The 15,555-nt window shown below is 46.0% G+C and overlaps 4 protein-coding genes across 5 annotated transcripts; all 4 read right to left on the bottom strand.

The window, feature by feature from the left end:
* Nucleotides 1–88: 88 nt before the first annotated feature.
* Nucleotides 89–2,974, bottom strand: LOC131258559 (nicastrin). 2 transcript variants are annotated; one of them, XM_058259906.1, is made up of 4 exons: nucleotides 2,808–2,974; nucleotides 2,633–2,728; nucleotides 612–2,565; nucleotides 89–378 (listed from the first exon to the last, which is right to left on the bottom strand). In XM_058259906.1, the coding sequence occupies exons 1-4, from the start codon at nucleotides 2,893–2,895 to the stop codon at nucleotides 351–353; spliced, it is 2,166 nt and encodes a 721-aa protein (XP_058115889.1). In that variant the 5' UTR covers nucleotides 2,896–2,974; the 3' UTR covers nucleotides 89–350. The 2 variants fall into 2 exon arrangements, with proteins under 2 accessions (XP_058115889.1, XP_058115890.1); XM_058259907.1 differs by lacking the exon at nucleotides 2,633–2,728.
* Nucleotides 2,975–3,276: 302 nt separating this feature from the next.
* On the bottom strand, nucleotides 3,277–6,631 carry LOC131258555 (exocyst complex component 2). Its single transcript, XM_058259899.1, has 5 exons — nucleotides 6,446–6,631; nucleotides 5,552–6,381; nucleotides 3,845–5,484; nucleotides 3,721–3,777; nucleotides 3,277–3,652 (listed from the first exon to the last, which is right to left on the bottom strand). The coding sequence occupies exons 1-5, from the start codon at nucleotides 6,552–6,554 to the stop codon at nucleotides 3,577–3,579; spliced, it is 2,712 nt and encodes a 903-aa protein (XP_058115882.1). The 5' UTR covers nucleotides 6,555–6,631; the 3' UTR covers nucleotides 3,277–3,576.
* A 436-nt stretch (nucleotides 6,632–7,067) lies between these two features.
* On the bottom strand, nucleotides 7,068–10,763 carry LOC131258557 (endoplasmic reticulum metallopeptidase 1-like). Its single transcript, XM_058259900.1, has 4 exons — nucleotides 8,927–10,763; nucleotides 8,289–8,813; nucleotides 8,004–8,212; nucleotides 7,068–7,933 (listed from the first exon to the last, which is right to left on the bottom strand). Exons 1-4 carry the CDS (start codon nucleotides 10,412–10,414, stop codon nucleotides 7,453–7,455), a joined length of 2,703 nt encoding a protein of 900 aa, XP_058115883.1. The 5' UTR covers nucleotides 10,415–10,763; the 3' UTR covers nucleotides 7,068–7,452.
* Nucleotides 10,764–14,147: 3,384 nt separating this feature from the next.
* LOC131260870 (uncharacterized) lies at nucleotides 14,148–15,340 on the bottom strand. Its single transcript, XM_058262709.1, has 2 exons — nucleotides 14,551–15,340; nucleotides 14,148–14,458 (listed from the first exon to the last, which is right to left on the bottom strand). Exons 1-2 carry the CDS (start codon nucleotides 15,338–15,340, stop codon nucleotides 14,148–14,150), a joined length of 1,101 nt encoding a protein of 366 aa, XP_058118692.1.
* Nucleotides 15,341–15,555: the final 215 nt, after the last annotated feature.

The following is a 15,555-nucleotide window of genomic DNA, read 5'->3' as shown; positions in this document are numbered from 1 at the left end:
TATTTTTATAAGAATTTTTCAAAATAATGTGTGAACTATTTTTGCAATGTAACAAATCAAATGAATGGTGTGAAATAAACTTCCGATGGGTTAATATTTTTCACAATCACAAATTCCTTATCACAAACAAGTTGTTATAAATATGAGTTGTATTATGGACATTATCATAGGTAGTACTATAATTAGTTTCATTTGTTTAAGTAATCTAAAATTTGATGGAATAGTAGGACTGCCACGGGGATACGAGTTCACCCATTGTAGACGTACCAGAATGGTCACACGAGTTATCTTTAGCGAGACATCATCGTGATGTCGGATGGATTTGATCGGATGGAACTGCGTCCGGGTCTTTAACACTGTGTCGGCTGGGTAGCGATGCTGTAATTACAAAAGAAAAAATTTAAATTCACAACACAAGGTTTCCATGGAAACGTAAACACATTTTTGGCGAGGGAAGTAAGCAAAGGTATTCATTTGTTCATATCAAAGAAGGTTAAGTACAAGAACAGTATGACCACATAATGAGTAGGGGGAAAAGATGTTTTTATTGCTTATTGCAAACAAAAAAACTAGAACTCCATGCATGAAGTAAATAATTGTTCAAAACTTACGGTATCGAAGATGTTGATCCCTGATTGAAAAGCACATCCGATCTACTGTTGACCAGAAACACCAGCACGAAAGAAATCACCATCACCACTATCCCGATAGAGAGCGTCAGCGTTTCGTGCGATGGCGATGGTCGCAGGAAAATGCGTGCCGACATCTCCGACCATGTTGACTCGGTCCAGGTCGAGTAGCGATAGGATGTGAAGTCATATGTCTCGTTAAGGAACGCAGGAGAAAGGGCGAGACTCATGTTCTGCGTGGTTCGGCGACATTCACCAGTCCCACCATACCCGGCCATCCACTGGAACGGTAAATGCATGGCCAAGCATTCAACTTTTGTGACATTTTCTATCTTCTGCCCCAGAAGCAGTCCCAGCACCCGGTACGTCCACCCGGTGGAATCGGCGGTAAGCGTCGAATGAACACTGATGTACCGAGACGGTGGTGCAGGATAAACGCGCGGTGTTTCCGGTTTTACCGTCGCTCGAAACAGTGGGCAATCGGCTGATTCTAGGAAGCAATGCAGGAACTCGTCGATCAGCACACTGTTCGTACCATTTTGTTTATCATAGGCCCGGCCAACCAGCAGCTCATAGATGCTCATACCAATCAGGGTGGACGCGTTACGTATGCGCATCTGGAGCGAATCCGGCCCATACATCTCCCGACGATCGCCAAGCGTGAGGTCCTCCAGTTCAGTGAAATCGTACTTCTTCGAATGATTGCCGTATTTGTATCGTAGGTTTTCCTGATCGTCGTAGATTGAGTGGTAGAATCGATTACCCGGCTTGGACGTAATGATTACGGCCGGGAAGGAAATGTTTTCCCGTAAAAACGATTGGGCTGATACCGGGGGAAGATTGGTGGTTAGAACCGGCAGCCCAGACTGGATACCGAAGTTATGAGAGAGGTTTATTTTACGCAGCAACTCAGATACCTTTATCGCCATCGGTTGAGGCGCCGCGTGGTAAACGTGTAAATCGGTTAAATTATCCAACGTGCCGATGTCGATCATCAGTTCAATGTTTTCTAACGAGATTGGCTTCGTTTGGGTGCCCCTCGATGGGAATGCTCCCGTCTGGAGATCATAAACGAATCGCTGCGAACCGATGTAGTCGTAGGACTCCCCGTTGAAGAAAACAAACAACACATTTCGGTCATTGCTAGGCAACGCTTTCGACAGAAAATGCGCTACGGAGACGAGCACGGTAAAGGGGACGACGGAATCCATCGCACCGATTCCTACTCCATCGAACATAGTAGTCGTATCGGTGCGTGTCGAAACGAGCACTATACGTTCCGGTTTTGCATTCCGTTGCTCTTCTGGTACCGCTGGTCGTGGAAATAGTGTCGCGTATACATTTTTGCCCTGCAGCGGATCGCAGTATTTGGTGGCGGGAAACAGCGAACTGTGGGAATTCGACCGTCGGATGCACATCGCCGTACTGACTGCCGCCGCCATGAACGCTTTCACCTCAATGCTGCACAAACTGCGTTGGTGCTGTCGATCGAGGTCATATCCATTAAACTTTTCGTAACATTCTACAAGCTTATCCATCTCGGAAACATCCGCCACATAGTATATGGGAAACGGGAAGTCTTGTTGCAGCAAACCGCTCCCCCAAGGGTTCCAGCTGTCCTCGGCACGATCAACACTACAGCTTTGCTGATCGTTGGTATCACTATCCGGGCTCATCACCGAGGCTAGCCCACTGTACTGATTAGGGCAGCGTGATTCTTGACTGAACTGTTCAAGTCCGCTTGCGTTATTCATCAGCACGAGTACTGACACATACGGACCGGCTTCGTCCCTCAGCCTGAGAACATTTTCTCGGGTGTAGAGTGCCGGCGGTAATATCGGTGCGTACGGTGGTGATGGATGTTTATGGACGATAAAGTCAATGTCTTCCTGGCTGTTTATAACGTGCAACACACCAACCGAACCGCCATTATTTGCTGAAATATATTAAACACGTATCATTACTCTACTGCACCAAATTCTTTATGCCACTTGTACACTTACAGCTACAACCCGTTACGTGTGTTCCGTTTAAACGGCGAAAGCAATGAGCACCGCTAACCGATGTGTACATATTATCCTTCATTCGCTGACCGTGCGCTACATGATCATTCGAAGAAAAGTAAAATGCGAAAAATTGATAAGCTTCCGCCATAGTATGACTGCTCTGCTGACTCACCGCCGCCCAGCTGAACTAATAGGAAAACTGCGATAAATCCACAGTAATACCATTTTACTACGCCAATCCATCGTCTTGCAGAAGACATGTTGGGATGATCGTCTTAAAACCCTTTCCACCGATTTTCGAAAGAAATTTCTCTACTAAAATTTCTCAGGAACACTTCTATCTACAACGAACCAAGAAAACTTTTCTTGTTCTGGTTGTTTACAATCTGATGAAGCTCATTTTTTTTAAATGGTTGACAGCTGTCAGCTGTAAAAATCAAGGGGAGTTTATTCATCAGGTTGGATTTTGAAAATTTTCAAATCGCGCAATTCACTACGGTTCATTTTTTTATCTCAATCCGGCCAAAAATAATAAAAACCCCTCAAACGATTAGAAATAAAGGTCGAAATCAAATACAAGATTGACAATAGCTTTTTAAGTTCAAATACAAAAACCGGCAAAACAAACTTCATTGGAATATTATCTTTTCTTTTATATATTTTTGAAACAGCAGTATACATTAATATGTTATTTTTATAATTAAACAGCTAAAAGCGTCACTGGCCATATTATAAAAACGATCAGATATTTAGAATGTCTAACCATAAAGTATAGTTCCTTTTAGATTATACATTTCTACAGTGCAATAGATGTTGATACGCCGGTAACGAAGGCAATAGCTTATGATATTTTACTGGGTGTTCTTAATCTTGGCTGGTTCCGTTTTTCTCGCTATGGATTTCTTTTTCGTACGATATGAAATCCATATGAAGGCATCCAATCAAGGATCCACCACCTGCAGGCACATGATCTGCAAACGGATGTTGTTTTTGATCGTCTTGACCGTTTCTGAGATCCTGCAATGATACAGAACGATGATAGTAAGTAAATAATTACTTTGAAGGGTGTAATCTTCTTTACATACTTCTTCTCGCTTTCAGACACTGGTGGTATAGCATCCAATGCTTCTACAAAGAATGATCTAAAAAAGAGAAGAAATCTTTTAATATCACCACGTTTTCTAGGTGGGTCGGTCGTAAAAATATTACTTGGCCGTCTCGTTGCTGTAAACACGCACAGCATCCCGTATGACGTGAATATCCACCGTTGCTTGCATTGCTCCATGGATGTTAAATTTCTGTACACAAGTCATCAGGCGAGCCAGTTCCTCTGCCACCGTTTGCACGATCGGTTCGAGGATCGGCCTTAGTAGAAATGGTGAAATAGCAAAAATCTCCGAGTACACCGACACCAGATTGTCGAGGCATTCGTGTGCGTACGGGCTAAGCTTCTCCGATGGTCCCACCAGATCCCACTGGAACCGGCCGAGATACATCGACGGCTCGATCGTACCAACCAGTGGGTCACTCTTGTGCTCTACGTACATATCGAGTAGACTTCCGAACAGCGCGTTAACAGTCGAACGAGAGTTCTCGATGGCCAGCGTTGGCACGGGAAAACTGTGGCGTGTGAAAAGATCACCCAACTTGGGGAAGAAAATACGGTTGCAATAGATGCAGTTAGACAGACAGCATAGCAACCGTTGCTCCCACGTAATCGAAGGGCTGCCCCATTCGCGTTTGTCCCCGGTGCTCATCTGTTGCTGGAGTAGTGCGGCGGGAAATCCGATCAGTTGTGACAGCATCGGTGCCTGCTGCGGATCTTCGTCAGACCGTTGCAAGGCCAGTGTTTCGATAACGGTGCAGAAGGAGCTTAGAATTTCCTGAAAGCGTTTGGAAAGTTCGCGTTGGCCATCCGATTGTGGCTCGAGCAGGGTCGATTCTCTCACTTCAGGTGTCAAGCAAGCGACCTGTGCATCGTCGATTACTTCGATCAAAATTTCCTCCAGCTTTGCAGGTAAACTGGTTGCACCGGCAAACTCCGCCACCGTTAGTTCCCACATTTCCTTCTCGTGCAATTTCTTCACTCGTTCGTTTGCCTTCTTCAGGATCGTTGACATACAATAGAGCCGCAGTTCATCGATGAACTTCAGAACTATGTCCAGCGCTTCGTTCGGTAGATCCAAACGGATCAGAGTGGCGTACGACACGCGTACATATCGCAAGCAGTGCGGAAGCCATGTTATGAGGAAGTTCAACGAAGGGCTTGCAGAGGGCCAAGCTGGTAGACCCTTCACCGCAGTCACCGACGCAGCTAACGACCGATGGGAACTACTCGAAGCGAGCAATGCTGATCGCAAATAACAACAAAACTGCTCAATAGCCGTCAGAATGATTCGTTTAAAGTTGCCCGGTTTGGGTTGGGATGCACCACGCAGTTCACCAGTAAAATAAGCCTGCCCGAGGCGCCATAAATCTGGGAATTGACTGGCGGCTATCTCGGTCATTTCTTCGCAAAATTGCACCCGCACCGGCGTGACTGAAGGATCGGTGCGTGACTTCGAGTCACTGCCGTGCGTCGACTCCTTTCCTGTGTGCTGTTCGTAGGCCTTGAGGAACGTTTCTTCGAGGTGCTTGGCGCGGGCTTCGATCGCGTCCCAGGCGGGATCCTCTATTTTCAACTTTCCCGCTACACTCGTGCCGGCTTGTTGGGCTTCCAAGCTGATCAGAGCTTTAATCATCTTTTTCTGCTGCTCCACTCCCTGGGGCATTACTTTGATTTTCCCATGCAACTGCTGCCGAATGGCAAGAATTTTGATGTCCACTTCCTCGAGCACTTTTCGAAAGATCTGTAAAAGCAGCACCATAAAATATTTTAAGAATATAATTCTACTCCATCACCATTTTTTTTCTTACCGGAACTTCAGTTTTTCCAAACAAATTTTTCACACGTGCGTAATCATTTACAACTATATCAAACTCGTTCTTCAGTGCCGCTTTTTCAACCGTATTCGGTAAGCAGAAAAGGAACTTATAACGCGATATAGCAGAAAGAGCAGCTCGCGTTGCATCGGCTTTTTCCTTTCGCACCAGCACATCCTTGAACAACTCATGCGAAGCATCGATCGAGCTACGTATAGCTACATCCAGGTGGCGAACCGGTTCCTTCCCGTGCATTTTATTGTCTTGCGTGATACGATCGCGCAGCGTCATCAGCGTATCGAGCTGATCGATCACCGATCCGGCGTTAGACTTGAGAAAGGAAAGCTGGCCCTCCTTCTGACTTTCCACCCGCCGGCGCAGATACGATAGACCCGCTTTCAGATCCTCGAAGGAGGTAGCGTGATGGTTTTCCAACAGGAACCAACCAGGCATGAAATTCTCCTGCGACAAATCACCCGATCCATCCGGAAATAGGTCACGTAAATCATCGGGAAACTTTTTCTCATTGCCCTCATTGGAAAGTCCAAGCGGGTCTTCTTGAGTGTAACCGGTCGGTGCCAGTGTGCGACGTCCCCAGGCTAACGACTGCATCGGCGATTCTTCGATCCATACTGCGGATTCTTTCATCGGACCAATCGTTTCATAGTACGCACGAAATTGCACCGTGCAGGTGCCCGTGCCACCCGCGCGAGTGGTGACAATTATATCACCCTTCCCTTTAGCCGCCCCGGTACGGGCTATGATTTTTTTATCCGACTTCCATTCGGCCGACAGTAGACAATCGCATCCGCAAATTGTTAGACCTAGACACAAACGGGACAAAGGTGCTTAATAAATTGCAACGAAGTGCGACCTGTTTCGACATACCGACGAGATCTGTAGCTTTGTTGCCAAGAAATTCGCCACGTATCGTAACACGGGTTCCCGGAGGACCTTCCTTCGGCGATATGCCTGTAACGGCGGGACTTTTCACCATTGTTTAACACGATTAGTAAAACCTTCCTTATTGACACAAAAAGGACTACTCTTTCGCCGTTAAATTTGGCCCTTCGTTGATTTTCGTAGGAAAACACAATCACCAAAAGTGGGAGTGTTGCCCTTCGCTGAAACATAAACAAACCCCTGCTGCAGTCGACGAATGACAGTTGCTGTCAAAGCAAAACGTAAACTGCCGGCAGTTTATGTTGCACTTTTATTGCACTCAGCATCGTTTTTTCCCCATCGCGAAAAGGATGTGATTTTTACAACATGATCAGTTAAGAACATTCAACACAACATGCAAAATAACAAACACAAACAGTTCATTAAAGTTGTCTTTAGTGTAAAGTTGTCGGTCAGTGATTCACATATTTAGTCATTTCTGTCTTTTGTGTGGTGATCGTACGATCACAAAGTGAATGTACAAAAATTAATTATGTTGTTCAGGTTTGTATGTTTTTGAATTGATTAAATATTTTGTAATAACTTGCAAAACAAAGTAACAACGTGTTTATTTTATCTATTCTTTCAGGTAAGGTTTGTTGTTTCCCGAAGCCACAATGTGACGATTGATGCTGAAAATTGGTCATGGAAAAAAATAATCGAGGAATCCAGTTTGGTAAGCTCTCGACAGTGTACATTTTATACCGCCTGAAACAGGTCAAAATTAAAAATTTCAATATTTTATTAACAATTAACAAGAATGTACGATTCCTATTTGTTACGCAAATTTGTCTTTTGGCACTTTTTCAAAGTTTGTGTAATTTTTCACTCCCAGAAACTAAGATAAAGTAGAAACTATCGTTTTCCACGAGGATGGTATTTTGCTGTCTGCTCTGTTTATCTCTTAGTTTCCCTTCCCAAGTCTCTTTTGTCCTTTCCATCCGCCTACAACATCAGTAGGAAGTCATATTGACAACGGCAACCGATGGGATAACGTGCGCCCACTCAGGGAACTTTTCGATAAGCTCATCGAACTGTTCCGTATGATGATCCTTATACTCCCAGTATGTATTAATCCAGTTGACGTCGAACAAGTTGTCCGCTTCCTGAACGTTATCGAGATCATATCCAAAATCTAACGTAACTTCCCAATCCGGCTGGTTCGCAAGCCCGTACGTGATCAATACAAAATGAGCACGCTGTCCGTTGAATTCTACCATATCCGGTACGGTTGCCATCACGCTCCACTTTATAAGACGTACTCCGGCTTTGGGAGCGATTATAAGCGCTGACTGGACCGATATTTGATGACGATGTCTGATACTAAATGTATACTGGCGGGATGAGCTGGTTAGTTGAGTCACTCTTTGGAGCTCAAATGTTGGCAAGGAGGACTTTTCCAGGGCAGGTGGAGGTCCGTCTAACCAGTAGTTGCTAACATATCAATGCGAAACAAGTGGTTAACATATCGCAATATTCAGCTGCCATTTGAAGCTTCACTTACTTGAATCGAATTTGATGCCAGATTGAGTAGAACGGTACACCGCAGAACAGCATAGTGCGGCAGGTGTCCATTTGGCGCATTGGGGTAACTTCTTCCGGCTTAGCAACACCTCGTATTACGCGCAGAGCATTGCGATCCATTTCTCTTAGTAGAAATCCTGACTTTTCAACCTGATTCCCAGTGCCACCATGTGCCACTTGAAGTGTGTGCTGGAAGAGAGTGAAAGAATTGGATTTATAATTTTTGGCTTCTCAAAGCTGCATTTTTCTAACGCCTTCAACCTACCGTTACGTAGTGCCTTTGTACAGATGGATCTCCGTTGCTTTCGTCCCTGTAAGGGAAACCAACCTGCGTGCAGCAAGCGAGCAGAAAGGCGATCAATGCAAAAACGATCAAGCGTGCCGTAAGTTCCGAAGCCTGTTTCAGTAGGCCAACGAGCGGGAAAAGATAGCTGGTACATAGAATGCCAAGGCATGCGACAAGCAGCCCAATAAGGTAATCAGGATTCGTGCCTGCACCCATGCGGCCAGTGATGGGGACGAACAGTTTCAGCAGAAGGTGGTAAAACTTTGTCGCCCATAGCATGGCCAGCACCTGGAAGGCCAGGTGTACGGCGAGCCAGCGAAGCATTTTTCGCTGATAACCAAGCACCGAGGTCAGAATGGTGGAGAGAAGCGAAAACAGTAGAATCACCGTGAAGATGTATGCGCTCCGAATGTTAGTTAGCGTAAGAGCGACGATCAGTAACGCCCAGAACAAGTTTACTCCGATCAGACGTGAACGTATAGTTTGGGTCAGATTGAGTGGAGTCTGCAGAGAAAGGAATGGATTTGAAATAGTAATAACTTTGCGTATTTTTAAATGGTGTTCTCCGCTAGTATCTATCATTACTAATGGAGTATCCGAATAAATATTTGTGTTACCTTTTTAACCTCCAGCAAATGGTTGCATAAGCGATGACTGAAACAGTGCACTAGGAGTACAGGGCAACCGTAAAGTCCCAGAATAAGGTACGGGGTCGAAAACCATGACATCGCCCGTCCGGACGCATCCAAACGATTCGCGATCAGCAGCACCGTTCCAAGACTTCCCACCGTTCCACAGGCGGTCCCAAGCAGACCGACCAATGTCTCGCGTACGATGCTTCGTTCGCCTATTCGCTTAACCGTGCTGCGAAGCTCTACGAATGGCACGACTAACGAAAGAATCGCCACTGCCAAATTAAGAGCTTTTCCGGTTGCAGCGGAGTAATGGAAGAAGAAAAATCCCAAGAAATCGAAGTACACACTGTAGCCTTGTGAAAGAGTCGGGTCAACGCCCACCCGGGCCAGTTCCTCACTGTTGGCCAGCTCCCGAGTGAGTGCAAGAATATTATCCCCCGTTCGCTGTAGAACCGGTAGCGTGAGATAGTCAATATTATCATAGCGCGTATGATACCGATACCCGTTGATCGTGTGAGCAAAGTCCATCCCGGGAACGTGGCCAAAGTCGCGGAAGATGCGAAAATCCGTATCGGACGGAATGAGCCCGGACTGGAAGATCTCTTCCGAAGCGGTCTGTGCGGCCGGGTGGCGTACTGCACGTCCATATGCTGCCACCAACCACGGATGCTGGGGACCACTTTGGAACAGCTGCTCCTTTCCACCGGACCCAGCCGATTCGAGGTTGAGAAAAGCGCGAACTTCCTTCGCCCACCGATGCTGACTGACAAATCCGTGAGCCGCCTGCAGTGGCGTTTCCTCAGCACCATTGAATAGGAACACAATCGAGTGTTTGGTGCGTTCGGGAGCACGCGATAGGACGCGTAGTATTTCCAGCATCACCACACAGCTGCCGCCATCGTCACTCGCCCCCGGACTGCTTGCCACCGTGTCGTAGTGGCAGTTGAGCATGAGCGCATTGCCGACATCGTCGCTACCGGCCAGTTTTACGACGATGTTCTGCGCATTCCGGTACACACTCGTCAGCGGATTGCCCATAAACACGATCGGGTACGCGCCCGAAACGATCTGATGCTCCGTTTCCACTCGCTGAGCTGCATGCTTCGTCGCCTTTACCTTTTCTATTTCGCGACGAAGAAAATCAGCTGCGTCAAGTTCATTCGCTCGCGAACCGGTCGGTTTGGGACCGAAATCGTTCAACACCTGCAGATTGTCCCACGCCCGTTCGGCTATAAACGCTGTCGGATGGCTAGCCAAATCCGCCACCGTCAGTGCATCCGGAAGGTATGTGCAAAGGTAGCTGGACACCGTGCCGCAGAAGAGCAGCAGTACTATTCCGAGTATTCCGTGCTGTGCTTCCAGCTGGTGAAGGTTACCGTCGACTGTAGCATCCTTTGCCGGGGGGACCGTCGGGAAAGTTTCCACTGGTTTTACCTTCGCTTTCGACTGAGTTTCGTCACCACCAGCCATACTGCCGATCTTTACAGCGTCGTGCAGCGGCTTAAACTGAGTCCAGACCGAACGGACGGAGGAAGATAGCCGCGGTCCAAAACCGGGTACGTCTCATCTGAAGCCACTCGAGATAAATTTGATGTACGATTATTCGGGAAGGCGCTATCAGTTGTACTGCCCCGTTATCAGACACCTCAACACTTTACCTCTACCGTTGGGTCGACTGCACTGTGGCCATATCATTTCTTGTTTATTGCCTAATCAACGCGTTTCTTCAACTTGACCACAATTAATCGCATTGTATGCGCAGTATCTGTACCTTTCGCCTCGGCCGCCCGATGCTGAATAATCTTATAGGCATCGAGACGAGCCGGAGCGTAATATGGGACGCAAACAGCTCAAACAGAATCATCACAGAGTCACTGCTGTTGTGTTAGTACTGGGAACCAGAATAGAATTAAACGGAGGAACCGGTTCGGATCGTGATGTTTGCGTTCTAGGCAATGCAACAGGTTTTCAACAGTAGGTTACCTTAGTGTAAATTGTGTTTGGAAAAAATAATATTTTTTACTCCGCCATTTACACGTGTAAAAGGATTTATTGTATACTTAATTCAACAATTTAACTCAGTTTTTACTTTTTTTTCTTCTTGATCGTACATTTGTGATTTAAATTCTACTACATTTGAAATGATGGTAGACTTAACTTTGTAATTCCTTCTTTACTGCATGATTAATTCTTGTTGAATGTCCACATCCATCACTTACATGATGGTGAAACTAATTACTATCATGACAAGATTCTGCAAAATTAAATAAACTATCCAGATTCTGCAAAATTAAATTACCATTTGGAATCTCTGCTCTTTGAAGCAGTAAAAGCTTCATCTTTGGAAAAGTTTCGTGAGCTTTTTATTGTATACAAGATTCCAACGGATACTTAAACACTAGATTAGTTATTGCACCTATTAACCAGGATTTAATAAAAAAAACTAATGTGTTGTTTTCTCATATATAGCTGCAGTATGAAACCTTGAGATGCTGCTGCTTTATTTCTAAACAGTCAGTTTATTTTAATTATTTTTATTTATTTTTCAGACACCACTCCTTCTTACCGGATACATCAATGGGGTTCCTACCAACTCACATGTACATATCGATGGCAAACAAGGTAAATCCTACCGGGACAAAAGGAATAACATATTGGACCCTCCGGTAGAAACAATTAATCATGCGAATTTCATGATAAGCTCCAATCTATTATCTCTGGCTATTTGTGAGTGAATGCGTGTTCAGGCACGTCGATGATGCTTTGGGGTATCAAGATTAATTGCGCCAGTCCACCGTGGGCGCGAGCAGGATGCAGTTTTTCGATCATGCTGATAGTGTTCGAATCGTTTTGAACATGTGCAACACCGTTAAAGTCTCGGTACACGCTGGTGGCCAGTATTTGGTATCACTCGACTATGAAGTTGCGCAGACAGATCCAGGTAATTGGTGCACTAGTGGTAGAGGTTTGTGACCGGGTGTCTTATGGTTAATTTATTACCGTATACTTTTAAGAAAAACTTGCTCCTTGGATTAACATTGAGATTTCTATTGATCTCATAAAATAGCCAATCATTTTCCCGGTTGCGCTGGAACTTCCGTCGTGGGTGAAACCGTCACTGGGTCGAGCGTAGTGGCTAGCGTCGTTGATGTTTGACTTAGCAAGAAACTGACTCGCGCCTGGCATTCCTCCAGATCGCTCGCATTATTATTGTTCGACACTGCCAGCGCTATCACGGTGATCACGAACGCGAACAAAGCCACACTCAGGAAGGTGAGTAGTTTGTTGTCCATGATGAGTCCTGAAAGCGTGTAGAAAGAAGGTGAATTTCCCTATCGCTTCCCACGATTAATTCCGACCCAGCACGGAAAGACTCTGCCAAACTTACCACCAATATTGCTCATGATTTCACTACAACCCATCTTGAATGATCGTTTACAAGCTTTTGCTTAGTAGAATATTTGTGACTTTCAATAGCGCTCGCTCCACCGTTAAAACTCTCAAATCAAAGCAGTTTTTACAAGAAGTGAAATTATTTTACTCCGTTGGGCGTTGTTTAACCTTTTCAGCAAAGTGGCACGGTTACGAATACCACGGCCTATCCGGTATCCACGAGCTACAGGTGCTCTTTTCGTCGGGTATGGCGTACTATCGCCGTAATACACCCGCTGATAAGACATCATATCACCCTTGCAGATAAGAACTACACCGATCGATCCATAGTCGCTCTGCTAGATACGCGAGCAGATTTAGAGAAAATGTGCTTACTTTAGACCTTGTCTTATTTGTGTAGCAAGCATTTTTGGGTTTGCCGTGGCAGTTCCAATAGCTCCACGGCGGCACCGATATCACGCCCAGTGCCAGATTTATTCCCATTTCTATGGAAACCGTTTCTGTGCGGGGAGGGGAATAAGATGAAACATATTTCACACCAATAGCTATCACTGCTATCAGGTCCACCTGCCCAGCAGCGTTCAAGAGCGTGCCGAGGTTGAGAGGTTTCTGACTCACTCGACCCACATTCCATTGGTAGTGGTGTAGGGTTTTGTGGGTGAAAAAACAGTTTCCTACAAAACAGCTTGATAACATTCCTGCCCCATGTGACTTACCCTTTGTGCAAACAAACCAGTACATCCCCTTTTTTATGACACCTGGTTGCAGCACGCCGGAACATAGAGCGTGCCTGAACATAGAACGAGCATAAACCTTGTACTTATATTGGGTTTATTGCGATATACTGGATGATGTGTAAAGCAAGGTATTCATACAACCAGCATCAAGCCACCAATCATTCTGCATTACGATATCATGGGAAATCGTTAGATGTAGCCTATCACAGGAAGATTTGTCGAAAGGAGTGATTGAAGTACAGCGTAATAAAGTGTTACTCAAAGCGTCATGGGATGTGAGTAACCGTTTTCTAAACTCATCAGAGATGATGGATAACCATTTTCGTGAGTTTTCAAATTAGGGGATGAAGAAAGGTACACAGCAATATTCTTTATAAACAGATCACTGAATAATGTCGTCTTTAGAGAACGAAACTCAGGCGCAAAGTTTGCTCATGAAATTAAAATGATGTATGAATCTGATTTCTAATAGAACACTTAGGACCTATGATTTGAACGTTCTTCTTTTTAACTTAAAAATATTCCATAATTAATTATAAAAAACTACATCTCTAGTTCAAAACACCGTTTACCTGATAAATCTGATAATGGAAATTTTACACGACTAAAACATGGCATTGAAATTCAATCTTTCCAATCCGTAACAATCAACCCAGCGGTTGCTCATAGTCACAATGAATGATGTGTGAAATAGGGAGAAAAAATAGGCTTCACTATTACTCAATTACATTAGACTGGTTCTGCTTCCAGTGGTTCCCCCGCGGTCGACCCAAATCGGCAAACCCACTTAACTCGAAAGCGAGCCTGTGGCGCCTATAGCGTGCTTCTAACGGCTTCGGTTGCCGTTGTTTTCGTCCATTTCCTATTTGTTTTACAAGTACCCACAGACACAAAAACACACACACACACACACACAAACCAACGATTTGAATTCTTGTTTATTTGTTTGTACCGGCCCATGTTGGAGCCTTCGTCTATATTCTCTCCTAAAGCTACACGAACGCTCATCTACGCCTCATCTACAGTGAAATAAATAAATAGCCCCTTCATTAGCTGTTTGCGTGCGCCCTCGCCTAGTTGACCCAATTGCTCGGACGGCCCTCGGCCAGATAGGCGAAGCCTTCGCTGGACGGTTCGTACCGCCGGTCCGGGACGTCCTTCACGTACACGTCCCGGGACTCCTTTTTGGTAAAGTTCTTAAAGGCACCCAGCAACAGCAGGAAGATCGCCACCTTGCCCGCCATCAGTGACTTAAGCAGGAACAGCTTCACGGCCGTCAGCATGAACGGTATGACGGCGGACTGGATCAGGAAGGGCAGTATGAACAGGGGCAGGATGTAGCGTAGCATTTTCTTGCCGCCGATACCGCCACCACCATCGCGACCTTTGTACGAGAAAAATATAGAGTGAGGGTGTGGATTATGAGAATCATGAATCTCCTTAATTTTTTACGTTATATGGTACGATGTGACTCACCAGTGCTCAGCATGTCACGGACGGCATCCTGGTTCAGCTTGACCCGCACAATGTTGTTCGGCTCGTCTATCGTCATATTGAGGACGGGAGGGAACGTGTACTCCTTGATTTTCTCAACAGTTTGTTCCTTAGTCTCACTCGGTAGGGCACTCTGCGATTGCCCCTTCGGCCGCTTTTCCTGCTTCACCCTTCCTTCCACCTCCTCCAGGATATTCTCGATTAGGTCAAACTCTTTGCCATGCTTCCCGGCTTGCGCACTCCATCCGAGCAGATCGTCATCCTCATCGTCCTCCTCTTCGTCGTCGTCATCCTGAACCGTGGCGTCGTCGATCTGGATCTCGTTCGGGTTTGGTTCCAAACTCCAAAGCGGTTCAGCCCGATCGCGTACTTCCGGAGTTGGTGCTGCGTCCGCTTCGATCGGTTTCACCGGTTTCACCACCCCACCATACTTGGTCCGCACTCGACTACTAAACTGAGCCGACTTAATACCGGGCACCTCGGCCGCCGTTTTAGGCGTCTGAGCTTCCGTTGTTGACAACTCTTCGGTGACCGACGGTTGAGGTATGGTACGTTCCTCCTCGTCGACGATCGGCACCGTTTCTGGCGGTTTCGGTTCACTTGGTGGCTCGTCGAGCCGGGCAGCCTTCAGAAGCTGTATCTGTACGTTGGCACTCTTCGCCTGCCAAGATTTACGCATCTCCCCGCGGGACATCGGGACGATCGCCAGGAGGAAAACTAGTATCAATGCCAAACAGGACACGGAAGGTCGATATTTTCGGTACAAGTTCATCGCGGTAGCAGATAAAACACAACAATACTAGCGAACAACACGCACAACAATGCCTGGTTCACGAGACGAATGCCGTACAAAAGATGAACTTTATGCACACAACACTCTTCGCCGGAAAGCGCGGAACGGAAACGTGAAAAGCGGCTCGTCTCAACGATCGGACGCCTCTCGACGGAATGGCGAAAACCGTTGCCTGCCCCAAGATTATATTTTAT

The sequence above is a fragment of the Anopheles coustani genome, chromosome 3 (assembly GCF_943734705.1).
Source record: "Anopheles coustani chromosome 3, idAnoCousDA_361_x.2, whole genome shotgun sequence".
In the NCBI taxonomy this organism is placed as follows: Eukaryota; Metazoa; Arthropoda; class Insecta; order Diptera; family Culicidae; genus Anopheles; species Anopheles coustani.
This window is presented reverse-complemented; position numbering and strand designations above follow the sequence as displayed.

What these genes read in the sequence shown, in the direction of transcription:
- LOC131258559 (XM_058259906.1), bottom strand. Translation starts at nt 2,895, where the DNA reads ATGTCTTCTGCAAGACGATGGATTGGCGTAGTAAAATGGTATTACTGT. An exon ending in ATTAGTTCAGCTGGGCGGCG is followed by an intron (nt 2,729 to 2,807) that starts GTGAGTCAGCAG and finishes ATGATCATGTAG; the next exon opens with CGCACGGTCAGCGAATGAAG. An exon ending in GGATCAACATCTTCGATACC is followed by an intron (nt 379 to 611) that starts GTAAGTTTTGAA and finishes TTGTAATTACAG; the next exon opens with CATCGCTACCCAGCCGACAC.
- LOC131260870 (XM_058262709.1), bottom strand. Translation starts at nt 15,340, where the DNA reads ATGAACTTGTACCGAAAATATCGACCTTCCGTGTCCTGTTTGGCATTG. An exon ending in CCGTGACATGCTGAGCACTG is followed by an intron (nt 14,459 to 14,550) that starts GTGAGTCACATC and finishes TCTCGTACAAAG; the next exon opens with GTCGCGATGGTGGTGGCGGT.
- LOC131258557 (XM_058259900.1), bottom strand. Translation starts at nt 10,414, where the DNA reads ATGGCTGGTGGTGACGAAACTCAGTCGAAAGCGAAGGTAAAACCAGTG. An exon ending in ATTTGCTGGAGGTTAAAAAG is followed by an intron (nt 8,814 to 8,926) that starts GTAACACAAATA and finishes CTTTCTCTGCAG; the next exon opens with ACTCCACTCAATCTGACCCA. An exon ending in TACAAAGGCACTACGTAACG is followed by an intron (nt 8,213 to 8,288) that starts GTAGGTTGAAGG and finishes ACTCTCTTCCAG; the next exon opens with CACACACTTCAAGTGGCACA.
- LOC131258555 (XM_058259899.1), bottom strand. Translation starts at nt 6,554, where the DNA reads ATGGTGAAAAGTCCCGCCGTTACAGGCATATCGCCGAAGGAAGGTCCT. An exon ending in TTGGAAAAACTGAAGTTCCG is followed by an intron (nt 5,485 to 5,551) that starts GTAAGAAAAAAA and finishes CTGCTTTTACAG; the next exon opens with ATCTTTCGAAAAGTGCTCGA. An exon ending in TACAGCAACGAGACGGCCAA is followed by an intron (nt 3,778 to 3,844) that starts GTAATATTTTTA and finishes TCTCTTTTTTAG; the next exon opens with ATCATTCTTTGTAGAAGCAT.